General features: G+C 43.5%; 3 protein-coding genes across 12 annotated transcripts; 1 reads left to right on the forward strand and 2 right to left on the reverse strand.

The window, feature by feature from the left end:
- Positions 1-911: 911 nt before the first annotated feature.
- On the forward strand, positions 912-1,910 carry LOC107224121 (mediator of RNA polymerase II transcription subunit 11). The gene is made up of 3 exons (XM_015664054.2): positions 912-1,199; positions 1,372-1,512; positions 1,603-1,910. The coding sequence occupies exons 1-3, from the start codon at positions 1,124-1,126 to the stop codon at positions 1,809-1,811; spliced, it is 426 nt and encodes a 141-aa protein (XP_015519540.1). The 5' UTR covers positions 912-1,123; the 3' UTR covers positions 1,812-1,910.
- A 71-nt stretch (positions 1,911-1,981) lies between these two features.
- LOC107224135 (rho guanine nucleotide exchange factor 7) lies at positions 1,982-8,830 on the reverse strand. Of its 9 annotated transcripts, XR_006904335.1 has the most exons (14): positions 8,456-8,829; positions 8,086-8,179; positions 7,886-8,012; positions 7,615-7,792; positions 7,332-7,547; positions 7,043-7,241; positions 6,693-6,920; positions 6,534-6,612; positions 6,332-6,453; positions 4,368-4,542; positions 4,188-4,277; positions 3,483-3,573; positions 2,848-3,078; positions 1,982-2,763 (listed from the first exon to the last, which is right to left on the reverse strand). XR_006904335.1 is itself a non-coding variant. In XM_015664076.2 (13 exons), the coding sequence occupies exons 2-13, from the start codon at positions 8,152-8,154 to the stop codon at positions 2,916-2,918; spliced, it is 1,734 nt and encodes a 577-aa protein (XP_015519562.1). In that variant the 5' UTR covers positions 8,155-8,179; positions 8,456-8,830; the 3' UTR covers positions 1,982-2,915. The 9 variants fall into 9 exon arrangements, 8 of the variants coding, with proteins under 8 accessions (XP_015519562.1, XP_046595596.1, XP_015519561.1 ...); XM_015664076.2 differs by having other exon boundaries at positions 1,982-3,078; positions 4,371-4,542; positions 8,456-8,830; XM_046739640.1 differs by having other exon boundaries at positions 1,982-3,078; positions 7,886-8,001.
- A 796-nt stretch (positions 8,831-9,626) lies between these two features.
- LOC107224127 (chitin synthase chs-2) lies at positions 9,627-24,274 on the reverse strand. 2 transcript variants are annotated; one of them, XM_015664063.2, is made up of 20 exons: positions 23,907-24,274; positions 18,864-18,993; positions 18,485-18,732; positions 18,032-18,325; positions 17,741-17,950; positions 16,949-17,293; positions 16,494-16,885; positions 16,139-16,406; positions 15,759-16,021; positions 15,449-15,659; positions 15,121-15,368; positions 14,852-15,044; positions 14,609-14,763; positions 14,225-14,530; positions 13,891-14,138; positions 13,493-13,805; positions 12,767-12,943; positions 11,491-11,661; positions 11,196-11,424; positions 9,627-11,113 (listed from the first exon to the last, which is right to left on the reverse strand). In XM_015664063.2, the coding sequence occupies exons 2-20, from the start codon at positions 18,968-18,970 to the stop codon at positions 10,800-10,802; spliced, it is 4,692 nt and encodes a 1,563-aa protein (XP_015519549.2). In that variant the 5' UTR covers positions 18,971-18,993; positions 23,907-24,274; the 3' UTR covers positions 9,627-10,799. The 2 variants fall into 2 exon arrangements, with proteins under 2 accessions (XP_015519549.2, XP_015519547.2); XM_015664061.2 differs by lacking the exon at positions 12,767-12,943 and adding an exon at positions 13,129-13,305 and having other exon boundaries at positions 9,634-11,113; positions 23,907-24,272.
- Positions 24,275-25,114: the final 840 nt, after the last annotated feature.

Consider the following 25,114-nt stretch of genomic DNA (forward strand, 5'->3'; position numbering starts at 1 on the left):
AGTTTCAAAAAGCTTCGTTATATCTGTCCCTATCAAAAAAAAAAAAAATCGCCGACAATCACCTTTTTAGGTCTTTAAATCAGGATATGCATTAAATACTGTCTCATATACGGAGTATCCATTTGATCTCGATCAAAATTAACGCAACCGTGATGTATTACAGTTACTCTGAATTTTTTTCCATACGAACACTTTTTGAAAAACAATTCTGCTTCTCTAACCAACGTAGATACCTCACTTGCGACTAGCTAAATCAGTGTTTCGATTCTATATCAACGAAAATTCAAGATCGAGAGAGCAAATGAAAAGTTGTTGGAATAATTATGAATATTATTGTTATGGAATACATCGAGCGCTTGTCGAATAGAATCCCATTTCAAAATGAATAATTCTTCTATTTTCATATTATAGCCGTATTAATGTAGAAAATCTAGTTTGTCGCCTGTAAAATTATAAAATTTGTCATATGCATCACGTATTAATCGTAAATGGATCATATATATTAATTAATATCGTACATGGACCGCATATACATATCTATATACTTTTTGGTCTCTGCATCATTATTATATCTGATCTATTATTATTTATAATCTATGTATACATTCATCTCTCGGGTACCTATACTTCAATTAAATCACTGTTTTGCTACGAATTTTGGAAGAAATTTATTCTCAATATTAATTTCTTGTATCGCCGACAAGTCGGTAAGTACACACAGGCCAAATACTGGCTAGGGCTTATCATTGTGCAGCTGTGTTACTCGGAAGGTGAATGCAGCCAGCATCATGTCGAAATCGGTAACTCTCTGATGTTCTGCAATAAGTTCTCAACTCTACTGTTAGAACATTTCGGGGGCACGCAGGCGCACGACGATTTTCGGTTGTCACACCAAAGCCCATTAGGGCAACTGACTTTATATTCTTCAGTCAACGGTCGGGATATATATCTCGCTCTCTCATCACTACGACACAGTTTTCGCGAGGTTGTCGGCATTGGTAGCTACCTCCAGTAGTATATGATCTAAGATCGTACTTTGTTGCCAGAAATCTCGAATCTGCACGAATACTTATTGCGTGAAATAATAATCAGTATAGAAATTGACCGCAATTCGTTTGTCACGATGACACCGCCAATGGAGAGAATCCAAATATTGGAATCAATTGAAAAGGACATAATTATATGTTTACAAAGTGCAGGCAAGTCGATCGGCAATATTTACAACGCCGAACATAACCTCCAGTCTGTCAATGTAATTTCATCCACACGTCAATTCGCGCTATGAACCGATTATCCTGTTAAGCACAATTGTGCATTTCATTAATATTGCTTCGTTTTGTCCAAATTTGTAAAGTCTATTCGTTACCCCAGGTCAAGCATTCGTCGAGTTGAGTAAGGAGAAGTCGAGCCTGAAACAGGCTGAAAGTCAAACCCATCAATTCCTCAAGACTCTGGGACATGTGGAATCAAAACTGAGTGAACAAATACACTACTTGACCCAGGTGTCGACAGGTAAGATTGAGATTCTAAAATACAATAGTATAACCAATCAAATGGAACATACTCAACCACTGCTACTCTCATGTATTGTAAAATTGACAGGTCAACCACATGAAGGGTCGGGATATGCCAGTCAGAAGGTTTTACAAATGGCATGGCACAGGCTGGAACATGCACGAAGCAGAGTCAACGAGCTTGAACGAATAAAGAACAAACACCTGCACGGCCGAACAGTTGCCAGATCTTCGCAGCCTCAAATGCTGTCCAGTATTTCCTTACAGCCCTTATCACAGTCTGCCTCAAATCCATAAATCTTGTGTATCGACTTGGGGAATATTTAAAAACACTAACCTACGTTTTTCAGTCCACGTTTTTTCCATTGTTCTAATAAATAATGTATGCATTTTTCATATAAGTGTATCTGATGAATTTCTACCCCTGCGATGTCTACATTACGTATTAATGATACAAGCACAACACATGCAACCAAACACTTCTTTATAATCAATCGTTTTAAGAGCTATTTTATTTACACTATATTTTATTATTACAAAATAATTTTTGTTCGCTTCCTCATTACTTACTCTCCTTCCGTCTATTTTTATCTTGTAGGATATAAGAGTTAGTCATTTGTACATCAATCTGAAGTTAGAATTTCTCACTAGGGGACAACCTGAACGAGGGGCTCTAACATATTATAACGGTACGTGTATACCTCTGCTAATTCTATGTGTAAAATAACAATAACATAACATACTCGACAATGTACGCTGAAAAAATGCAGTTATATCTACAGGCAGCATATTCCATGCACTGATCCAATCGTAAGTACACATGGATATTGTTCTGTCCGGAAGAAACAAACAATGAAAAAAAGCCGGTACCCAGATGCTAACTGACCCGCGGGACAACTCGTCGACCTGATAATGATATGCTTCATTTGTAGGTAGAACTTTGCACACAAGGATAGAACTCTGTCAACTGAGGTGACAAGTCTTCAGTAACTCACGCATAGTACTCACTATCTAATATTGCTTTAGTGAAAATAAGATTGTTCATAGATCAATCGAGGATTTCTGTTAATTGTTTAGTCAATCGATTGATGGGGAATTATGATCGCGGTATTTGCAAATGCTGGATTTACTGATACGTTTCTACTACCAATTAATCCCACATCTCTCTGATCTCTTTTACCTTTCTGCAACCATTACCCTCTATACTTCTTTTCCCGATTTGACGAGATTGAAGATTGTCACAAGTATTCTGTAAACGATTACTCCAATTTGGTATTATGCACTTCAAGAACATGGACGCTATTCTCACAAAATTACAAAAATCCGATCTTACAATACACACGATTTTCGAATTTTTCGAACTCCAACCCCTCAGAAAAAAAGTTTCAGTAAAATTACGTTTCAGGACACAGAAGCATCCATAACAGCAATACTGCGTTTAACCGTAGCAGCTAAGGAGAGGCGTGACTTCCTTTCATCATCCAGCTGTCTCGTTAGAAGCACCATTTGCGACTGCAAGTCGATTATCTGTTCCTTCAGAGTATTAACCGTCTCCGATAGACTCCTGAAAATGAAAACAATAGAAAATATGCTCAAACGATGGCGGGTTGTTCTATTGTCGACAGAATATCACAATTTTTGACTGACAATCAGAAAGCTTTGGTAATGAAAATTAATGAGCGGATAAAACGACCTCCTATTAGACATGCCAACTAGGGTGAGCATAATCGATTAACGAGTTTTTAACACACAAGCGTCGATCGAAAGAGATGGTTCCCGAATACAGTTTTGGATTAAGATTAATTATAAGAATCCTAGTCAAAACGATACGTTCTATTCAGGGCGTTTGATGACTTATCCACACAGTATGACGACAATGAGCCTTTGTTGTTGTTGTTGTTGTTGTTGGAGTTGTTTTTTTTTGTCTTTATTAATAGCAAGAAACAAACAAATCGCAGGATTACATACCTGTTTTCACTTCCATCCCAATTTCCAACTCTATTATGCATTATCGACATTTTATCGCAAGCTTTATGGACTGCTTCGCATTCTAGCATGGCTGAAATTTATATTATGACCATTATTAACAGCCTGCCACACCTGCGGGGATACCGGCGTGTCCCATCATGCGAACGTATAGATAGGAGAGAACCACCGCTTGCGATCGATTATCAAAGAGTTGGGTAAACCAGGTGTGTTTGAAACTTGCAGATTCTACCAAATACTACTTGTTCGATATTGAGAACGGAAAGAGGTTGCATCAAGGGTGGGTAACGTAGCGTGATGTGTGCTGATTACGAACAATGAAAATAACTACCATGCAAATTGAAATGACGATAAATATTTGACCCCCTGAGCGTGACGATTCCATTGCACAAATTTGCATAGAATATGCACCAAACATTGGCCAAAAAAATAGCAATGACTTGAAATATTGACCTGTAATTCAGGGTTGTGGTATTCAGATGTATTTATTCCCATAATACCAATCTTCACCATCCAACGAATAGACTTCACCAGTAGTGCGCATGCATATACCACCCTTAATGAAAGCCGCACTAGTTTTATTCCTTCTTTTGTTTTATTTATTAAAAAAATAAAAATCAATATGATCTACATTTCATCGAGTGGAAGTAACAGTTTATTATTAGGCGTTAGGCTTGAAATACTTACCAGAGTGCACCGTGAGTCGAGTATTAACAGTGGCACAGTAGCCTTCTATAACTCTCAATATGATGGCATCCTCCTCGAACATCCGCTCATCTGTGGAAGAAGACGAGGAGAACTAATTGAGTTTGCTCTATGCTTACGTCTCCAGTTACAGTATATTTGTAAACATTAGTTGGGACTTACTACCGATTCGCATTGAACCGCCGGCGTCCAATAGGTCCGTCTTGCCAAAACTTTTGCAGGAGTACAGAGGGGGGGCTGGTCGCAGCGAGGCGATTGACCAGGGCGATCTAATTCCTGGAGGAAGACAGCCCTCCACCCCCATCCGTGGTTGTTTTCCATTCAGAAGTGGACTCACCTGTTTCACGAAAATCGAATTGTCAAGCAAACACGACAGACTGCAACAAATAATCTGTGGCTTAGGCCGTTATATCAGGTCTCAAATGTGAACGTGGCATGGTCTGTTGCATTTTTCATCGACCATTGGACAAAGATATTCGAAAATCAAGTTACTGCATGGATGAAAAACTGCTGATAGACTAGGTTTAGTATAAGCAATACACGCGATGCCGTATTCTATGTATCATTATCGACATGGGGTGATTCGATCGGATTTGGTAAGCATTACTCCCCACGGCTCGAAGTGAGAATCAGGATTTGGTCTACGAAATTGAGTCTGATGTGATGAAGTCGTTAAATACCGTGTGTTAGTTATTAAACAATACAAAGCAAAAGCATACTTCACACAACATGGCTGTGAAATAAGCGATATGTAATAATATACACCTGTGAAACAATAAATTAGTAGTGAAACTGGCCAATAATGTTATATGTGATATAATGGTGTAAAAACAGCCATGCTATGGAAGCTTGCCTTGTTCTGCGTTTCCGGACATTGGGATTTTTTTTTTGAGCCACCAATGTGCGTACAATCCGGAGGTATAAATTTGTTCTGGCGGTTGTTGTTCCTCGCCATTATTATTATGCCGCCTCTGAACATGGGCACCCCTCCGGGATTTCTTTCCGATATTCTCATGTCTGCGGGGAATCGGTTCGCTCAAATGTTTCGGATTCGCACCCCTGATAACAAGCTCGGAGGTGACGGTTGAACTTTTGTCATGTCCGACGATGGGATCAACGCCGACGACTGGCCAAGCCACGGAAAGATTATCGAAAGTTAATTTGAGCTCAGGTTCAGTAGCTGCGTCATCGTTTATTTTTTCAGATGACGAGGCCGCATCACGAAGGCTCTCCCTTGGAGTCGAGCCGAACGGCGACGAGCAGATGCACTGGTGCTCGAACTTGTTTTCATCATTCTCGCTCTCGCTGTGAGACATCCGTGTCGCATCAGTCTCGCCTTTTTCCCTGCTATGTCGGTACGACTTGTAGGACGAGTTGAGATCGGAAGAATTGAGATGATAGCTGTCTGCCATTCCAGAATCCGAGGAGCGCGGGGTCGTGTTGTGAAACTGTGGAAGCTGGCTCTCGGTTTCCTTGCCGCAGACGATCGCCGGGCTCTCGATTCCCCTCCCCAAGCAGGAAGAGGCAACTAGCTCCACATCTCGCTGAAACAACTCTGTCCTCTTCCAATTCCTCATGGTTGAATTCCAGCAGTCGCAGGTGGAAACTGCCAGGTTCGAACAGAGAGGTGGGTTGCTCCTGGCATTGGGTGCTTCGATCGCTGAGCGAACGGATTCCGAGTCGACTTCCGAAGCCGCATGGTTCATAATTGCATTTGGCATACTCCTGCTCGTCTCAAGCCTCAACTGATCTGGGACGGACAAATTCAAGTCATGGCAGATGAACGAGGAAGAGCTCTCCGTGCAGCTAATACTGGACTCGTCGTTTTCCCACAATTTGTACGTCACATCGAGTTTTAAGCTTGATTTGTGGCGTGACTTGTGTCTGGTGTTTGAGGAATTCTCATCTGTCGATCCGTCGTCGGATTGCGAGCAGCTGTCATATCGCGATGGGTATATCGTGTAAGTAACAGTGCACTTTCGCATTTTAACATCGCTTAAATCAGGTTTGAATATGTATTGAAAGTAAAGCAATTTTTTCAACAGATCCGGGTAGATGATCCTCCTCCGCACAAGCTTCGCAAAATATTTCGATAGGCGAACGAATGGAAGGGACGAATAACTCACGTGCTGCATCGTCGACGGTGATTTTGCTGTATTCACACGCTGCTCTTGGGTCAGATATTCGATCCATTGCTGGCGCTCTTCTCGACTAGGGCAGACTGCGAGTATACTTTCGATCATTGGTCCTGGAATTGATTCAAGTAGCCGAGTCAAGATAGAGATGACGCAAAATCTTTTTGCCGGTAACACCGAGATAACAACTCACCCGATATTTCAAAACCGTTCTTCATATCCTCCGTGTCATCGATTTTCGTCACTGCAATTCCAGTCAACGGAAGCTTGCCCTGAAAAAGGAAATGGTCAATGATTGTAGGTTAGCTAGAACAAATCAAGATATATAGTCTTTAAGGGACGCAAACTTTACCTCGTAGACAAAGGAGCTCATTCTCTGGCTCGTGCTCAAGACAAGCAGCGTTGTGGAAAAAAGCACAAAGTATCGATCCCTGCGATCGACTCCGGTAGCAAGGGTTACAGGACCGACGTAAATTATATCACCTAGAGTGTGGAGGTCTTCTCCCTCCCAGCCTTTTATTCCCCCCGCCAATACCGTCAAAGCTAATTCCTTCTGTTTTCTTATTGCGCTGCACCTTTCCTAAGCGTAAAAATATGATCAGTGAGCATGCGTTGATCAATTACACGAGCTTTCGGGTAACTCTCCGCTTTTCCTTTATTTTTCCTATTCGATATAAATGAGTCAACGACTTGAGCTCTCACCGCTATTTCCCTATAGACGCATACGCTACGCTGAGTGTCTCCTCTGTCAGGGTGATTCTTTTCCATATGCCTCTCCAACTCTTGCAGCATGGCCGAATATTTTTCCAATCTACGAAAAGGCTTACTTAACCCAGTCGTTAGCACAAGGATACCAGGAGTAACGGCTCCGCAGTGTTCCATAAACTCGTTCAGCTCATCTCTAGAAATGGAGAGAATTGAAAGAAAAATTGAAAGTGTGTAAAAGCAGAATGTGCTCGACTTCAGGGTGAAAAATCCCAAAACGGCTGACCTGAATCTGTCCAATATGCAAACGGCTCGAGGATGGGAAGCGCAGTAGGCAATGTGAATGGACTTGAGCCTCGGCGCCAAAGCCAAGAAGAGGTTTCCTGCTCTAGCATCCGAACCCTGAGCGCAGGCAGCCTCCAAACTGGTGAGAAGGTGTTGATGGATTTCCAGGACGTCGAGTATGTTCCCAACCAGCTGTTTGTACTCTTCCCTCGTCAGTCTGTACATGATGCATAGACAGACGTATGTTCATCCTATCAAATTCAATCCTTTGCAATTGTACTTACATGCCGGTTGTGTCTAAGGGTTTTAGAAAGTTGTTAACTAGTCCCTGAAGCTCCGCGACGTTCGCTCTTTCTGAATCGATAATGTCCTTCAAGACCACGCTTCGGTTAGCTCTCTGCTGGATGGCCAACTCTTGAGTAGTTTTTTCAGGTGAGGATTTTACTGACGAATGGCTGCTGTCTGTAAGTTATAACCATTGTATTTGATTTGAAGAAGCGACTGTTCCCTGCTTAACCATAAGCCTGACTTTATGTAATTTTTGGAGAAATGTACCTGAATTTTTCTGCTCCTTGACATAGTTGGAGGGAAACCATCCAGTCTTGTCACTGAGCGTGCCCTCCCACCATCCGCCGTCGTCCATCTGAGTAATGGTGATGACATCTCCCTTCCTGAAGCACAACTGTGGTAAACAGCGGTTAGTCCAACAGAACGTTGGCCTTGCTTTCCATTCAAGGTCTAAGAGTATTACCAACCTCGTCGTTGTTCTTTCCCTTGAACGTGAACAGCGCCACGACCAGCTTTGGATTATCAATCTTGGACATTGTTCACCGATCTCTGGATGTCCCTCTGAAAATCATATCTGAGATGATACAACAGTACAATCAATTGTTTTCAAAAATGACCTCGCCTGATGAGGAGGAAAACGTCAAATCATTTTTCATTACTAGGAGATAAATAGAAGAAACAGGCGAAATTGTTATGTTACATTTTATAAATACGTCGAGGATGTATAAGAGGATCGTTACAATCTGAATATCATACTCGCGATCATTCCCCGATTATTGCCGCACATAATAGGTATCTATGTATTAGGAAAAGTGTGAGTTACGTACAGTTGCATACCTGCTTACCGACCCCCGATAATAATACCAAATACTGTCATACGAAAGAGCTCAGGGCCTGCTTCGAATGACAAATAACCACATCGATTACGACGAACAGCGAACGCGACGTATAGAATTTTTCTCGCCCGTCCAATGGCTCATCTACTATATTCCGACAATGATATCTTCTTTCGTAGTAGAATTGAAGCACGATACCGCCGAGCGATCGCGAGATATTGCCATTTCAGGCCTTCGCTCGCCCCTCGAACTCGCTTCGGTTCTATCGATCAACCTGACTGGCCTGGCCTGATCAGCACCAGTGATCAGTGATCAGCACTCTCGGCACTCTGAGCACTTCAGTGCGAACACGACAGCGCCATTTTAGATAATTTTTTCCTATAGTGACGGAAGGAAGTCAGTCGGAGGTGGTGGAGGAGGAGCGGCATATTTCTCGGAGCGGTCCGACTCTATTTATAGGTTGACAACCCTTTCGTCACCGTCAAAGCGTTAGCGCGGTAAGAATGCTTCTCTCCGCAGAGTGGAAATGAAGCTCGTATTGTTAGAATCAGCCTCCGCGCGTTTGACATAAAGATTATACAGCACTTGCCAGTAGAGTGAATCGGCAAATGCGAAACCATCGGCAATAAAAATCCCACCTACATTATCGACTACCTAATAATGGAACGGAGTTTTTATTTATACGTATATCGTATTAACCCTAAAAAGAACCTACAGTAAATGAGCCTTGTGCCAAGTACATTAAAGTGGAAATCACCGACAAAAATTTAATTTGCAGTATCGACCCACCAAAATGACAACACACGTTCAAATAAGTACCAGCAACAAGACCACGAGTACAACTCCAAACTTTTCATTTCATCCTCAATTCTACATTTTTTATTGATTGACTTTTCGGAGAAGTTATGTACTTGGCAGTAAGGATTTTTATTTCAATTCTTTTTTTAGGTAAGGGTATTGTTGCCGGTACATATTTGAAGGTGCATTATCATTTTGGCAGTTTTTCAGCGGCAAAGTAAATTTTTGTTGTTAGCTTCTACTTTGATATACTTGGCACAAGGTTTTTGCTCCAGAGTTTTTTGGAAATTTTACTACCTGTTGTAGATATTGACAACTTCAACATGTAGAAAAATGTTTTAGACCAAGATCATGGTTATTTTATGATTATTTCTACGCAGCATCCAGTTTGTTCGTAGGTGCTATAGATTGTTCAACCAAGTTTAACCGATTACGTAAACATAAAATTGGGCTTCGTTATCTACTAGCTATGCATCCAACCTTATCGAGAGTTCTGCAGTTCATCAAATCAATTTGAAGGAGTCTAATAATTATGACTAATTTATATATTTTTACTTAGTTATGACGCAACTCGCTTCTTTACTTGAAGTTTCCATCGATCCAGCTTATTTACAGAATTTTAAGCCACACGAGTATCCTTAATTATTAAAATATTCATCATGGAATCTCGAAAGTAATTTGCTTGAGGCGTATTTTCAAACTAATCGATGTAATTTTAACTTTTTTTCTACTTTACTAGACTTATTTATTACACATCATAAATGTACATAATGAGATGGCAAATATCAATAATAATAATGATAATAGTAATAATAATTAATAACAATAGTAACAATAATGCTCATCATAACAATATCGTTGTTATAATAGTACGTATACATAAGTATATCTTCTATGCTTATTTACTAAGATGAGTTTAATAATTCTATGAGAATATGCAGGTTTTCAAGCAGTGTGACGATTTATTCCCAACAGGGTCGCCAAACTCAGGCGAATATTGTTCATCACTTCGCCTAAACGTCTATGAAATCGTATAATATACTATATTGACTATCGGATAACTGATATATCAAATCTCTAAAATATCACATACAAAAATACACCTATTCCCTCTCATCGACATAAAATATACACTCATAGTTACGCAGGACTTGTATAATGAAGAAGCTAACGATATTCGGTATCTCAATAGGCTGCAATGGCCTGCAGTATTGTCGTAATTAATTAGTCTACATTCGTTCATGGTAGTCGTACCTGCATGTGCGCATGAGACGTATAATTGACCATAGTTTGGTCGGCAAGGTGTGATTGAAGAAAAATTCTCCCAAACATGTAGTATCGAGTCATTTGAAAACGTTTGTACCGTGTACAACATCTCGCTTCATATAAATACGGTAAGATTGTTAAGCGTATTATTTTCATTTCATGGTCAGCCGCTTCTCTATCAAATAATTTGCATACACGCAACGTTAGAAAAACAAGAAAATTATAATAATATTGCACTACAAGTATTTTTTTCCCCTAAAATCGTTTTTCCCATATGATCTCTACACCTTTGAGTTGGGATCCCTCCAAGTGATCCTCGGCTGCATTCTCAGACTGTTCCTTGGACTTTCCTCAGACTCGTAGGCGTGGTTGATGACGCCCGGATGCGTCTCGAACACTTCCTTGACGGAAATTTGACTGCTCCTTGCGGGCCTCGGCTGAATTCCGAGCGGATTTCCGGCCGCCCCGTAAATGTTATTAGCGCCAAGCGTCTGCATTTGGGACTTCTTTCTCTCAGCCATAATGCTGTTCCGACGCCCCTCGAACGCCTTGAATGCTTTGGTCGACCTCCTCGTCGACATGTTCCGTGGCAATCCTGTGAAACGAATCGTGCAATTTTCCACATTAACGAATATTTCGAACGACGCCGCATTTAGCGAACGCAAAATTGAACCCACCGGCGCCCTCAGCCATGCTAAAGAACCGCTGCCTGAATGCGACGTCCAGAGTATTTATCGCCTGCGTCTTTCGCCGACTCTTCTCCAGATTACGAATCGTTTTTCTCCTCCCCGGTCCACTGCCGGTACTCTCGTCATAGTCACCCTCCATGCCGTCCAACCTTTGGAGATCCCGAACTATTTCGACCGCGTGTTTGCTCAGTAACGCTTCCTCGGAGAGGTCCTTAGTCTGTTCGTAAATTGTGGTAATAAGTACTCGCTCATCTCCACTCTCGACCACTTCTTCGCGACTCACCTTTTTGGAACAGTATAACAAGTCCAGTGTCGTGCTAGCGAGAATATGCGCGAAGGTCCCGAAGCGATGGAACAGCATGGCAGTGAACTGGATGACCAGAATCAAGGCAAAAAAGAAGACGAAGACGAGACCGATCGGCTCGAGCTGTAGGTACTCCTTGGTGATGTGTACCTATAAAGTGGTAAACAGTTCGCATCAGTTCTTGGTAATCCGATGACGAAGACGTCTGTACATAAAACCCAGAGCCAAAGGTGCATGTAGGTACACTGAGAAATTTATTTTGCAGAAATGGAATACACGCAGAAATTCTGGTTTTCGATCAGATACGGTGGCTATGAGAAACGTGGGATTGAAGCCTGTTATTATTTTCAGAATAGAGCCGGAGATGTGAAACCAAAATTTCCGAGTTCATTTCTTTGTGTGTAAGTCAGAAAACGGTGTTATCGCAATATATCCTGTAAAATATAGGCATATTATGCAGTATCGTACATGCAAAAAACGTGGATTGAGTTAGCCACAACAGATCCTTGTTGTCGGGACCCCAGGTGCAGGATTAGTTTTTAGATCACAGTGCGCACGCCGATGTTATGGGTATATAATAATCCTGAAAAGGTTTTTTATTCGGTAATCGGTGTAAATTTTTAAATAACGTCCGTTTTGTGCTGTGATAATAACGAGAATTAATTAAGTGAGAAAGTGTTCGTTGATTAATTATTAACCAAGTGAACTGTACTCAGAGAAAAATAAAGGTATATCGTGATGTTATTGACAGGCAGACTTGATTAATATATACCTATGTATAACGATAACTCCACCAATTTTCATTCCAGAAGATTCGGGGGTCAAGATTTTGATTCGTCTACAATTCGCATCAATTTTAGATCTGGTGGACTGGCAAAATTTAGACCTCTACTGTCCAAAATAAATCTGCCGAATTGTTTTTCGCGTAAGTGATGCAAATTATCGAAAATTCGAAATCCCGAGTTGTAAATAACCTGCCGATAATTGGTGGGGTTGACGGTAAGTATGGATGTAGGACACACACATGTATGTAATATGCATCAGCAAGTGCAATCAACACCACATAGCAGCCATGCTTGTGTAACTCGTTCTCGGATATACCTGTGTAGGTGCTGTATTTACCAATAAAAAAAAAATTGAAGAAACAAACAAACACCAATGTAACCAGAATGAATATAATCGTTAAGACGACCCGAGAACGGAGTTATACACCGGAAGTTAGTCCCGGGCTGAGAGGCACCCGGAGTACCGGTACCTCTGAGGTTTCCACTATGTAGGTGATGTTTGTCTTGACCCCTAGAGGCCATACAATGTGCAGCTGGTCTTTGTTCAATTGTAGTAAAAATACGATCAGAATGAAGAGCGCATTGAACATAAAAAATGCGAACACGCTTTTGTTCCGTAGTTCAATCAAGTCTGCGGCGATCCTTGCCTGTGGATATAAAAAAGACAAGTCGTTAAGATAGTAATGAATAAAAACTCCGCGAGGGCCCAACTTTGTTCGCATCAGCTTTACCGTTCAATCGTCGGTCACGGATAAAAATTCGATTTTGTACAATTAAACATTGGTGCAGCGTCACGAACGCGAGTCTTTGGGTCCCGCAGAGCGGTCTTTACCTCCTGAGAGCTCTCGTCGTAGGAAATATTGGTCTTGATGCCAAAGGGCCATTTAATGTGGAGCTCGTCTTTGTTCAGTTGCATCAAGAATACGATCAGCACGAAAAGGGCGTTCATCATAAAGAACGCGAAGACACTCTGGTCGCGGAGGTCCTTTAAGTCGCTAGCTATGCGTGCCTGACGTGTCACAATCATCAAAGAAATCATTACAATTTATACACGGCAAGACCTTGATATTTGGTAAAACGAAAGCTTATGAATGAATAATATAATGGGAGCTGGTGTTCAAGCAGCATCAGATATTGAAAAACATTCCCCGACGCCAGCGAGGAATTGCAAAACCTGTTTACGTCGTCTCTTATACCTTCTCCGCTTTGTCTTCGTCGATTGGAAAGAGATATTTCTCGAGCAGGTCTTTCCAGAACTGCTCCTCTTGGGGCGAGAGAAAATCGACCTCGCCTTTCTTCAGTCCCTCGTCCTCGAGCCAGTAAGGACTCGCAAGAAAAGTGCGCTCGCGATTCCCCTCCGTGTTCTGGCTGACCGTTGTCTCCGTGTCACTGTCCCTCTCGCCCTCGTCAACCGGGTTCTCTTCGATCGGGTTCATTGGATCGACAAACCGCGATCCGACGGAGGACGCACGTCTTCTGCCCGAAACGTGACCCTGAGGATCGACGGCCCTGACGGATCGAGGATCGGCTGGTTTAGTTCTACATCTAAGGCTGCAACCTTTGATTGGTGAGATGATGAACGAACTTTAATTACTTCTCTATAGTTTCCAAGCGTTTCCCCAGCTGTTCCAAGGACTCTGCGATGGCGACCAGCTGCTGCTTCTCGTCCGAGGGTTGGCCGTGGGTGCACAGCATGCACCTGAATAACCCAGCCAATGAGATTTCTATCGATCCTTGATCGTCGTTGTTGCTGCCGCCGCCGTTCTGGAGGAAACCGAGTAGCGACTTCTGCTTCGCCTTGCTTTTCGCTTCTTCAGCTTCCTTTTTCTCTTGATCCATCTCCTGATTAATGAAAAACGAATTTCACCGCGTAAGTTCAATCCTTTAGAAAACACATTTCCGCGATGCAGATAGCGAGCGGCACAAACCTTTTTTGTCTTCTTAACCTGGACTTCTCTCGTTCCCCAAGAAACGACATTCAGGTTGATGATAGAGTAGAGGATCAGAAGCAGGTACATCGAGGGTATCGACAGGAGGTATATTATCCCCGGTACGATGCACCAGAACTCTTGAGGATGAAGGCAGGCGGCTATAAAGAACGAGCTTGACATTGCTATCAAGAATATCGCGGAGGGTGAGCCGACTCCGTCCTCGCCCAGCTGGAGAGCGGTACCAACTATTACGGCCATCATGATCATCGCGTAACCCGTCGATAGCATCTGGGCACAGAGAAGCTGAAAAGGCCAACGGACGTAGTTTACAGAAATTCGCGTTCGTTGGTGAACCGTAAAAACCTTTCGAGAATTACTCACTTGTACGTTAGATTTACAAGTGAAACAGATGACCATGAAGAGCAAAATTGGAATGATATTGTAGTAAAAGCTGGTCCAGTTGTCGATCTGAAAGGCAGCGACGAAGGCTCCCACCAACATAAGGAATATGGTACCGGGTCCGAGGATCGTACCTCCTGTTAATAGAACGGAACGTCAGCGCTCAGACGTTCGAATGAAACAAAGCGTAAAGTATGAGGCAAAGTTAATATAACTAAGACTCACCCATCAGGAGGATCTGGTAAGATATGTACGGCAGAGATATGTTGTCGTTTACTTTGATCGTTCGCTTGTAGTCCATCAGCAAATCCATGATGTTCGCCATTGTTGAAGGCACCCATCGACGTCGTTGATTGTAGAACTCGTTAAAACCCTCAGGGGCGTGAGTGTAGGCGTCGCTGGCAGCCGAGTACTCGACCTGCAAGTATCCGTCGCTTTAATTCTACATTCTGGTGGCAGAGCTCGATAAACTATTAGGGTAGATGTTCACTGACTCTGTAGCCTCGCTGCAGCAACAGAGTGCAAAGCCACCGATCCTCTCCCTGATCATATTGGACATAGTGCCTGGCTTCGTCCGACCTGGTGGTGTATTTTTTCATGACGTTGTCATCCATGAGCGCTTTGCCTCTGAAAAGCGAGAAACACCCTGGGCTACAAAGTACGCAGCCGATCATGTGCTCCGTCGCCTTTTGAAGCCAATGTCCAATAGCGTACTCAAACATCTGGTACCACACCATGGGGCCTGTAAACAAGGTTGAGAATTGCTCGCATTTAGAGATCGTGTGAGACGACGACAGCTAATTCGTCACAATCCAAGCTTACCGGAACCAACGGGATGAATACGCCCGCAAGCAGCGCCGAGATTCTTGTTTTTTTTCATCAAATCGATTAGAAGCTTGACGGCGGCCGGCTGGAAGTCGATATCACCATCCAGGGTGAGGAGGAACGTGTTTTCGGCTATTACTTCCTTCCGGTCCACGCTAATCGGCAGCTCCATTAGTCGGTGACCGAGGAGATAGTACATGTACATCACCTGCAATAACGAAACACCACCGTAATTAAATTGAATATATAACGAAGCGGAGACAGAGAGTTGGAAAACTGTTTCTACCGTAATGAGGACAACTGTTACCTGGCTCCAACGTTTTCTGTGACGGATCTTGCTCTTGTCCTTGAGGTGAGCAATCATCTTGGTCTTTCCAGGCAGTGTCCACACGAGACGACCACCGTAAGGAGTTGGGAATTTTTTCGGCGCTCTGACGTGCATACGAGTCTGATGAATGTCGGAAGCCGCCTCGTCCAGCGTGTCGACGAGAAGTTTGACGAAACGGTTCACCTGAGACTCGTTGTCATCGTGATCTGATATTTCGAAGGCGTCGTCGAAGAATATGTGGGCTGAAGAGGCATGAGTCAGTATTAAATCAATGGAAAAACTGTTAGTCGAGCATATCTAATCACCTGCGACGGATGTGTGAGTTGTATAAAGTAATTTATATTAAGTCTTGTACTTACTCTCGAACTCGTAGTAGTCGGGGTCGACGACTTTCAGATACTTTTGGGCGACCCTGCGCGCACACTGGTCCTCATCGAGTCTGAGGATGCTCTTCAAGAACTCAATCATCTCCTCTTTATTCTCGTGCCACATTGTCGCGCAAGCAAAGATCCTCGTAACAAGATCGCTGTTCTTTACGGTCGACGGCGGAGTCGCGGACCCATCGGTTTGTTCGTATATCGTTTCGTAGTCCCCATCGCCCTTCTCCTTTTCAATCTCAGCCAAGTCCTGCACGCAATTATCGAATAATCGTACATTTTTAAGCGAGACGGCGACTTGAATACGACTAGGAATGATTAATAAATTACTGCTGACCTCCACAGTGACTTCGGGCTGATCATCTCGCTTCCTGTTCAATCCCATCGACTGGTCGATCAGCAGCGCGTTGTACATCGGCGCCACGAAGAGCTTCTCTGTCGAAGCAAGACGCTCGCACTTCGGCGTCCATATGTGAAGAGTGAACCAGGTCTGGGAAAGGAGCCCAAGCAGCCAAACCCAGGCGTACTGCTTGGAGATGAAGTCACCGAGGAAAGACAGCGGCGGAGATTCGTAGAACAGATAGTCGGGAATCGTATCGTGGAAGAAGCAGGGATCCCCGTTCCTGAGGCCGCAGGCAGCGATGAGCAGCGAGATTGTCACGGGAATCGTGAGATTCACTGGAAACGCGTAGCTGAATCCCTGGATCAGGATCTTGCAGGCGAACTTGCCTGGAAAATCGACAGCGTTATCGGCAAGAGTTTATCGTGCCTAATTCCACGGCGACGACTTACCGAAAACGTAGGCGAAGTACGACCCGAATACTTGGATCAGCAGGACATATATAGGCGTGCTGAAGTCCGCGGTTATCGTCTCCGTCTCTCCGTTCGGCAGGATTTCCAAAAGATCGGGTGTTGCGCCGGCTGCGGTCGTCGAAACCTCGGTCACGGTTATTTTGTGGTCGCCGAACGCGCTGCCGAACATCGTGAACAGGTGGCCCACGGTGTAGCCTTTATTGTGCAGTATTACGACCGAGCTTACGAAGAAAGCGATAATCTTCCACACAGAGACGAATATGTAAGTGAAGTACCTCGTCAGTCTCATCTCCTCCTTGACTCTTCCCAGAGTTTTTATTATACCTGTGCGAAAATTATACAGCGTTTACTGGATATTGGCACTATAGCTATGAGCTGGGTCCCCAACAATCGGAAAAGAATCGAAACGGAACGATTAGCAGAATTATGAATCCCATTTCTTCAAGTTTCCGAATTAAGCATGAGTTATTCCAATGAGACACTGTTCGTTTTAATCTGTTTATTCGTTTCTATTTGATTTTATCTGTTCTTTCCTATCCCGTCATATTCGCGAGAATGCCACCTCTAATAGCTTGTTCGTTTCAATTATTTATTCAGAATAAGGGATGGCAATTATCAATCCGATTCAATTCTTTCTATCCGAATTAATTTTTTTCAAAGAATACGAAACATCCGTTTGGATCAAGAAATCGGAATAGATCGTACTGAAATTCTCAATCCGTTTCTATTCTTTTCCGATTGTTGGGTCCTGCTTATCACATCCACTCTTACCTAAATGACTCTGAACAGAGACGTAGTTTTCCCACCAACTGCAGGATACGAGGATCAAGGCGACTGGGATTAGCCACAAGCCAGGCTTCGAGCTATCAATAAGCGGCCAGACAACGAATGCTGTCGCCTGAGCGGCAAGGGCAGCGAGGTCGACGAGAACGAGGACGAATCGCCTGGATTCATCACGTTTTTTGTTCCGAGAAAGCAGCCCTGCGATGATGTCACGTAGTAAGAATTTTCGGCAGTTTGTAATATTTTATAAAAGAGATGATATTCTGAATTCAAATATACCAAGGAGCCCGGGAACGAAGCAAACGCAGTTAGTCAGCATGGCACCCTGGACGACGTCGAGGTCGGGTAAAACGCTCATGAACATCAGCGCGAGACCGACGACGTGGAACGTTTCCATAACGAAGACGAGCATGAACTGACCGACTGTTGGCTTCTTCCACGACTTGAAGAAGCAGATTCTTATGCTCCTTAGTAGCGTGCCGATCTCAGGTACCGCGAAAGCGATTATTATGCACCATACCCAGGCTATTCTCTCTTCCTCCGGCAACGTAACTACGAACGTTTTGTCCCTGCCTGAAGAAAACGCACAAGGTCTTTGTCAATTTGTTTTATACTTCGAAATAAATACCAAGCATAAGCTTATAAAATTTGTCGGAAAAATGGCTCACAAAATTTTCGGATAATATTTCAATAAGCAAACAGGGGATAAAATAAGCGATCTGACTGACTTACCGAGCATCCGATTGCAGTAAAAAATAGTCCTGTTAGCCCTGAGCTGGGAAGTCATGAGGAGGATTGTCCCCTTGGCGATGACGCCGCTTCCGAGCACGATGACGAAGACAATTAGGTACGCCAGGACCTTAGTGATTTGCAGCGTTACATCCAGGCACTTCTGGTTCGCCATCGAACCAGAGTCTATTTTTATCGGAGGATTCCGAAACACATCCCATCCTTTCGTCTCCGGCACTGCCGTTCTTTGGCTGAAGGGGGTACAAAAATTAGTATACAGGTACATCGACAAGTTATGACGCTTTGCGCCTTCCATAATTTACTGCGCTTATTTATCAGTCCCTAGACTGCATTACTGATCAATCTACAAGTCAATCATCACCTTCCAGCGTATTCCTGTCCAGTCAACGGGCTGCTCTCGTCATCTGAAAATTCGTCCGGGCCGACATTTCCCGCCTCCGGAACACCGCCATTCTGGTTCTTCATCATGGTGAAGCAGTTTCACTGAAAAGCTAGAGAAAGACAATCGTCATCATAATTCAGATCAGCGATCTTTCGACTTTTTGTGCCAAGCGCATTTCAAACCGGAGACAAAAGTTCAATACCTGTCATTTGCATGTCGCCGTCAAGACATCCGGATATATTATCGCAAATGACGAGCAAAATATTGCTAACCCTAAGCAATTTATTAAGATTCTTGCGTGTGCACCCCGCGACTGATCCGATCCACAAAGTGATTTCTGACCTCTGTTTAAAACGCGCGCGAGATCGCCGGCACTGGGAGACAAAGACCGGTAAAAAAAAGTCTCAGTTGAATAACATTGTCCACCATACAGCTGCAGCATGTATATCGCATCGTCGAAGGGCAGGACAAAGATCCGGGCATTTCGCGTGCCCAGAACTTGTTTCTAGTTGACGTATAAATATTCGTGGAGGAATCTCGCCGTCTCGGTCGGCAGCGTGATCGAGCCAAAAGGCCGTCTCTTTCACGAAGTCGATAGCAGTGAGTTCGGGTCCGCCACGTGGAAAGTGAAAGGAGCGACACGCAGCCGGATAACGCGAGCGGCAAGGACGTCGGGCGTAGCCTTGCCGGTTGCCAGACCCGCCCTGGACCCTGGGCTGCGTGAGTCAATTTTTCGCTGAGGAATGACATTTTGGAGCCAGGGAACCTGGATCAGCGTTGCTTGCGGCGGAGTTCGTGACTCACGCGACAGCCCGACCTTGAAGATCCACAGGAGGAGGATTTCTCGGTGCTCCTCTGCATGCGGCGACACCCTCAGCCTGCATGAATTCAACGCGACGGCTTTGCCTCCGCAGTGTCTATTTATAACCGAATAGCCGATAATGCGCGACCGGCTGTAACCAAGAAATCTGTGCAGTTATACGTATTCCTTCCTCCTGCAAGCTGCTGCAGTGCACTTTCGCTGAGTATCACTATAGACATAATACCAGGACGAAGACCGCGCGAACCGCACAAACAGGTTCTAGCTGGTTTACCGGTGTAAAAATTTATACATATATACACCGTTGTCTTCTTGGTTGTTTGTTGTTGTTTTTTTTTTTTTTTTTTTTTTTACACCCACGATGTGCACGATACGAAGTCCTTGCCCTGACGCCTTTGTCCTCCGCGCTTTGACGCCTGTCTCCTTTACGTCTTGCAATACTGTACATACATAGAACATGCGCTATATCTATATGTACGAATGTTTTCACGGAAGTCCATCGCTGTGGGCTTCGCTTCGTTATTTGACGATTTGTCAATACTTGTAGTGATAATTAACGTATATCGTGCATTTTACCAAGCATTTATTTCGCTTTAATATCGAGTATTGAAAATACGGCAATAGACCTCAATCAGTTATGCCGTCTCAATTGGAATAAGATATATGCTACACGTGCGACATCGCTTATGCAACCGTTTGCGTCATTAAAATCTCCTGCCGTTCAACGACGCTTACGACCTATTGCCTGTTAAACACGGTCTACTTTAGACTTGATCGAGAGATTTTCATGCCCTTGATGATTACAACGAGACGAAAAATTATACTACAACCATACAACAATCAATTAAAAGTCATACGTGAGGAATTTTCGCACCATTATTAATGTGAGCATCCGGGAGATTGACTCAGCGCTGCGAATTCTTTAACCGCGTTCGCTGAGAGGCAAGTATGAATGGCATGTAACAATAAGGCTTTAAGAATAATTTCACCGCGGGTGAAACTGTGAGTCAGCCAGCATACACAGCCCGGGTTCGTAATGGATCAGCGGTTTGCTTGGTAAACTTGAGAAATGCTTGAGTTCGTGTAGAATTAGTGAAATTACGGAGAAAAATAATTCAACTGACCAAACCTGCGCGACTGCAATAATAGTAAAATAGGTATTCCGCAACGTTGCAGATATCAGCGCAAAATGTTGCAAGGAGGTGCCTATGTAACATACCTATATGAAATGCGTGTATAGTAAAGAGTGAAACAATATTATCTGCACCGATTGCACAGGACGATGTAAGAATAATATGAAAAGTTACGTTGCCGCATTTCAGCGATCTATAACTTACAGCCTTGGGCCACACTCCCACTTTCGTACATCATATATAGGTATACAGTGCAGTATCATGTATAATACCATCGGCGATCACGTCCACGCACATCGAACGGGCGAAGGGAAGGTATAATACGTATAACCACAGCGTCTCGGTGTTATACCGAGCACTAGAAATAAGTAGAACGCCAACTATTATCAGCCGTGCTGTATATAATGTGCAGGACGGAAGAAACTTTCCCTCAAATACCCCCCACTACCTCTCACTGTCTAAGAATTAATAGCGCTCAAAATGTTTAGGATATGATATTTTTGACTAATTTGTATGATGGGGTAACAGAAAGTTTAACGTGGGATCTATGTACAGCTTAACACCTTTGTCGCCTCGTATTTTACTGCTACAGGTTTTCCCTATACGAGCTGTATATACTTGAAAATAACCCGGACGCTATAAGAACCTCCAGGCGGTGGAGGCCAAAGGAGGTATATAAAAAGAAATCGGTAACCCGAGACATGGAAATAAAAGCTATATGATACGTCATGATGGGAGGCTATGACAGTTCGGGCATCGTGAGTCAATTAAATGAGTAGGTACAAGCTGATTGTGTAGAAAAACAATTAAGTACATTGAAATTTCAAAGTGTGCGTCGTTTGATAAAACTAGCCATGTTGACAGTTTTCTTTTTTCTGCTTCAGGCGCTGGCAATGGACGAGCCGACCGTAACGCCCTGCAATCCGGTCATTTCACATTACAATTCAATTCAATTTTGATAGGATCAGCACAATTTCGAGTGACCCTCTCGTTGTTTAACCGCCACGTTTTTCTCGCAACGACTATACGTGCGAAATGGGTAGATGGCTGCACGTATTATACCCTAGCTCGAGCTTGCGGTCGCCCGACGGCTACTTGCTCTGCAGTAGATATAACAAAGACTGACTTTCACCATCTCAAAACTCGATCACTGGATCGATTCTGCGGCTGCTAAACGGCTGAGAATTAGTTATCACACTCATGTATCTGTAGCTATTTGTTATACTATACATTCGAGAATGCGTGCAGTTCTCAAGCCCACCGATCTACTAAGGTTTTTTTGAATGAATTGTAGGTAAAGCAGTGAATAAGAGACTAGCATCGAATAATGCCGTCATTCAACGACCGATCGACCGACGCCACTTCTCACCCCTAAATTAACCACCATCCGCCTACTGGTAGGCAGCCAGCTTCGCCTGGACCCTTTACTAGTGAATTAGATCGCGTACAATTAGTTGGAGTAAAACAGGAGTCAGAAGATCTGTTTCGGTAACTGAATCATTGGGAATTCTTCGGCATCGAAAAAGCCGGGATAGTCATCAATCATTCCCCACCGGTTGAGCCTGGCACGTCTTCTCCGACTTTCTAGTAAATCGTCGGCGATTGCGTGAAGAAGGTGATCGAACGACGTTGGTAGCTGCAAACGGTTTATTATTACGTAATCAGAGCGCGGCGGATAGCACGAATTATAGTTATAGTCATATGTCCTCGCATGTTACAGTATATTTTTCAAAAATTGTACAGAAATGCCCGTATTGTACGAGTGAGGATTTAAAAAGCATGCGTTATATGTGCTTGAATAATAAAACGACGAAAAGTTGCAAGGTGAATAATAAACAATCCCACGTTTCACGTTCACCTCCGGCACACTCGCAGTATGACACGTACGTACTTACATACATACATCGCCCACGCGCCTGGTCCCCCGGTGAATAGGAATTGTACAGTTATGCGCGTCCAAGCTGGTTATGAATCAGGAAAGGTGGACAGTTTGATTTCAATCGATCATTTCTTACACAGCCCGCTATAAATACGAATAATAATTCAATACACATGTGATAAGTATATCATAAATATCATTTCAACCTGCACGGAATTTATCTGGTGCAGATCGTAAAATAGAGAAAGAGCACTGAATCGGGGGTGCAGAAGAGTGATGGATATGTACACATGCCCGCAATGATCATTGGTCGGTACATCTGATTTCGAGAAATAGGTATCGGGAGATGTAGTAACCTGCCAACTGGCGTAAGTTTCTGAGAGTCGTTTCCGGTCCATTGCAGCGGATGAAATCACTGGAAATTCTTTACACGCACTCAATAAACCTCATCGTGATTTTCTGAATCACACGGATTCCGCAGCTGCGTCACAACGGAACCGAACCGCTCCCGTTTGACCAAATGTGTGTTATAAATAAGTATTAATACCTATGCGCAGAAATAATAATAAGCTACGGCAAACAAACACTGCACGCTACATCCGCTGTTTGATCCGCTCGCTGCCTTAAGGAGTCACCTGGTGTGTTAGAAAGTAGACCAGAGCATGATTCCATACCTAGACGTACGCGGGAAGACAACCGTCGAGTGGAATTTCCAGCTGTCTTGATTAGGTAAACAACCCAGACAACATGCGACGAAGTGAAAAGTTGACCAAAATTCGTTGCCCAATAGCCTAATTTTAACTAAACTGTTTCCGCTGAGACTTCGAGGCCTCAAGATGTCTTTAGATTTTAAATTTGTACAGTCAATTCGTCTGTCAGCGTTAAAAACTACCGCTATCCGGTGAGCCCAAGGTAACGTGAGCTACATATTAACATTCTCCGCAAATCTGCGGATCTATAACGTGTTCTCGAAAACATAAATTATGAAACATTATACATATCAGTTTGGGCTTTTTAGATTCGATATTTTTCGGCTCAAAATTCCTTGCTAAGACATCGTTTGGTTAAAAAAAATGTTATCATTAATTAACCTCATCTGCAGAGTCGCGAAGTTCTCTACATCGGAAGTCTTTAGACGATTTTCGACTTAAGTCGTATCGAGGAATACGAAAATGATTTCTCGCACGCACCTTTCGCTCCGCGATGTTATCTGCAAGTGATCCAGCAGAGTGGTTAAACTCGAACGTCGGACATCCCGATATCCCGGATCTGACTGGGTAGCTTCTTGTTTTGCACTGATAACACTTTGTCACCCTTCCTCAGGTTCATCAGCTATACATGAACAATGGGAAGGGGCACAATGATGCGGTGGTAATTAAAATTGCATGGAATTGTATTTTCTCCGCATATACGTATCGCATTACCGCGGTGAAAGCAGTATGAAGGCAAATCGCGGACGAAGAACGCGCGAGGATTAAAGGTTTGTGTGCTGGGGGCCACTGGCCAGAGACTGGCCATAGATCCCGGGCGGCAGGGCCACCGTATACTTTCACGAAGGTGAGCTCGGTATCCGATTGGACGCGACGTCATTCGAAAGATCTGTTATATCAGAAAGAGCAGACCGACTTATGGATAGTGAGAGAAGGGAAGAGAAGGGAGCGGGGATGCCGTGGCCCTGTCGCAAAGCAAATGTCACATACTTCGGAAAGTTTGTATCACATGTGTATGTATATATATAATATGTAGATATTATAGTTACACTCTCCGATTGCGATATATAGATCCGCGAGAGCACCGCATTCCTACCATATGGCTGCAGCCTTTTCGTAACGGATCTTCAGACAGGGGGATGCAATTGCGATCCCGCGGGAGTTTCTGCAATTCCAATTCACGTATATTCTCCACTCGCAAGGTGATCCTGAAAATTGCATTTTTCACCAGCTAATTAACCCTTTCGGCCTGAGCGGTGACTATAGTCACCCAACGTGCGACGCTCGCTCTGTCTGAGCGGTGACTGTACGCTTGCCACGACTGCTCGGTCAGCGGGGACGGTGTGACGTAGAATGCGTGCGTACCGAAAGGGTCAACTATTAGTAACATATTATTCTAAGTTACCTGCAATACTGCAATCATATCTAGAATGTCTGGAACATGTATAGTCTCTTTGATTAAGGAGACTATATTATATATCAGGTATAAACATTAAAGCGCTTTTCAGTAATATTCCAAATCTAGATTGCAAAATTATATGATCTAGTGTAGATCATTTTCATTCCTTCAAGGATCTTTGCAAAAGTGCCTAAGATTAGGCAACAGACACGACGGAGTGCGATGCGAGTAGCGAATCACAAGGCGGCAGGAAATACGGGTACATAAAACAAAAAATCTATAATATCAA

The sequence above is a fragment of the Neodiprion lecontei genome, chromosome 5, assembly GCF_021901455.1.
Source record: "Neodiprion lecontei isolate iyNeoLeco1 chromosome 5, iyNeoLeco1.1, whole genome shotgun sequence".
Lineage (NCBI taxonomy): Eukaryota > Metazoa > Arthropoda > Insecta > Hymenoptera > Diprionidae > Neodiprion > Neodiprion lecontei.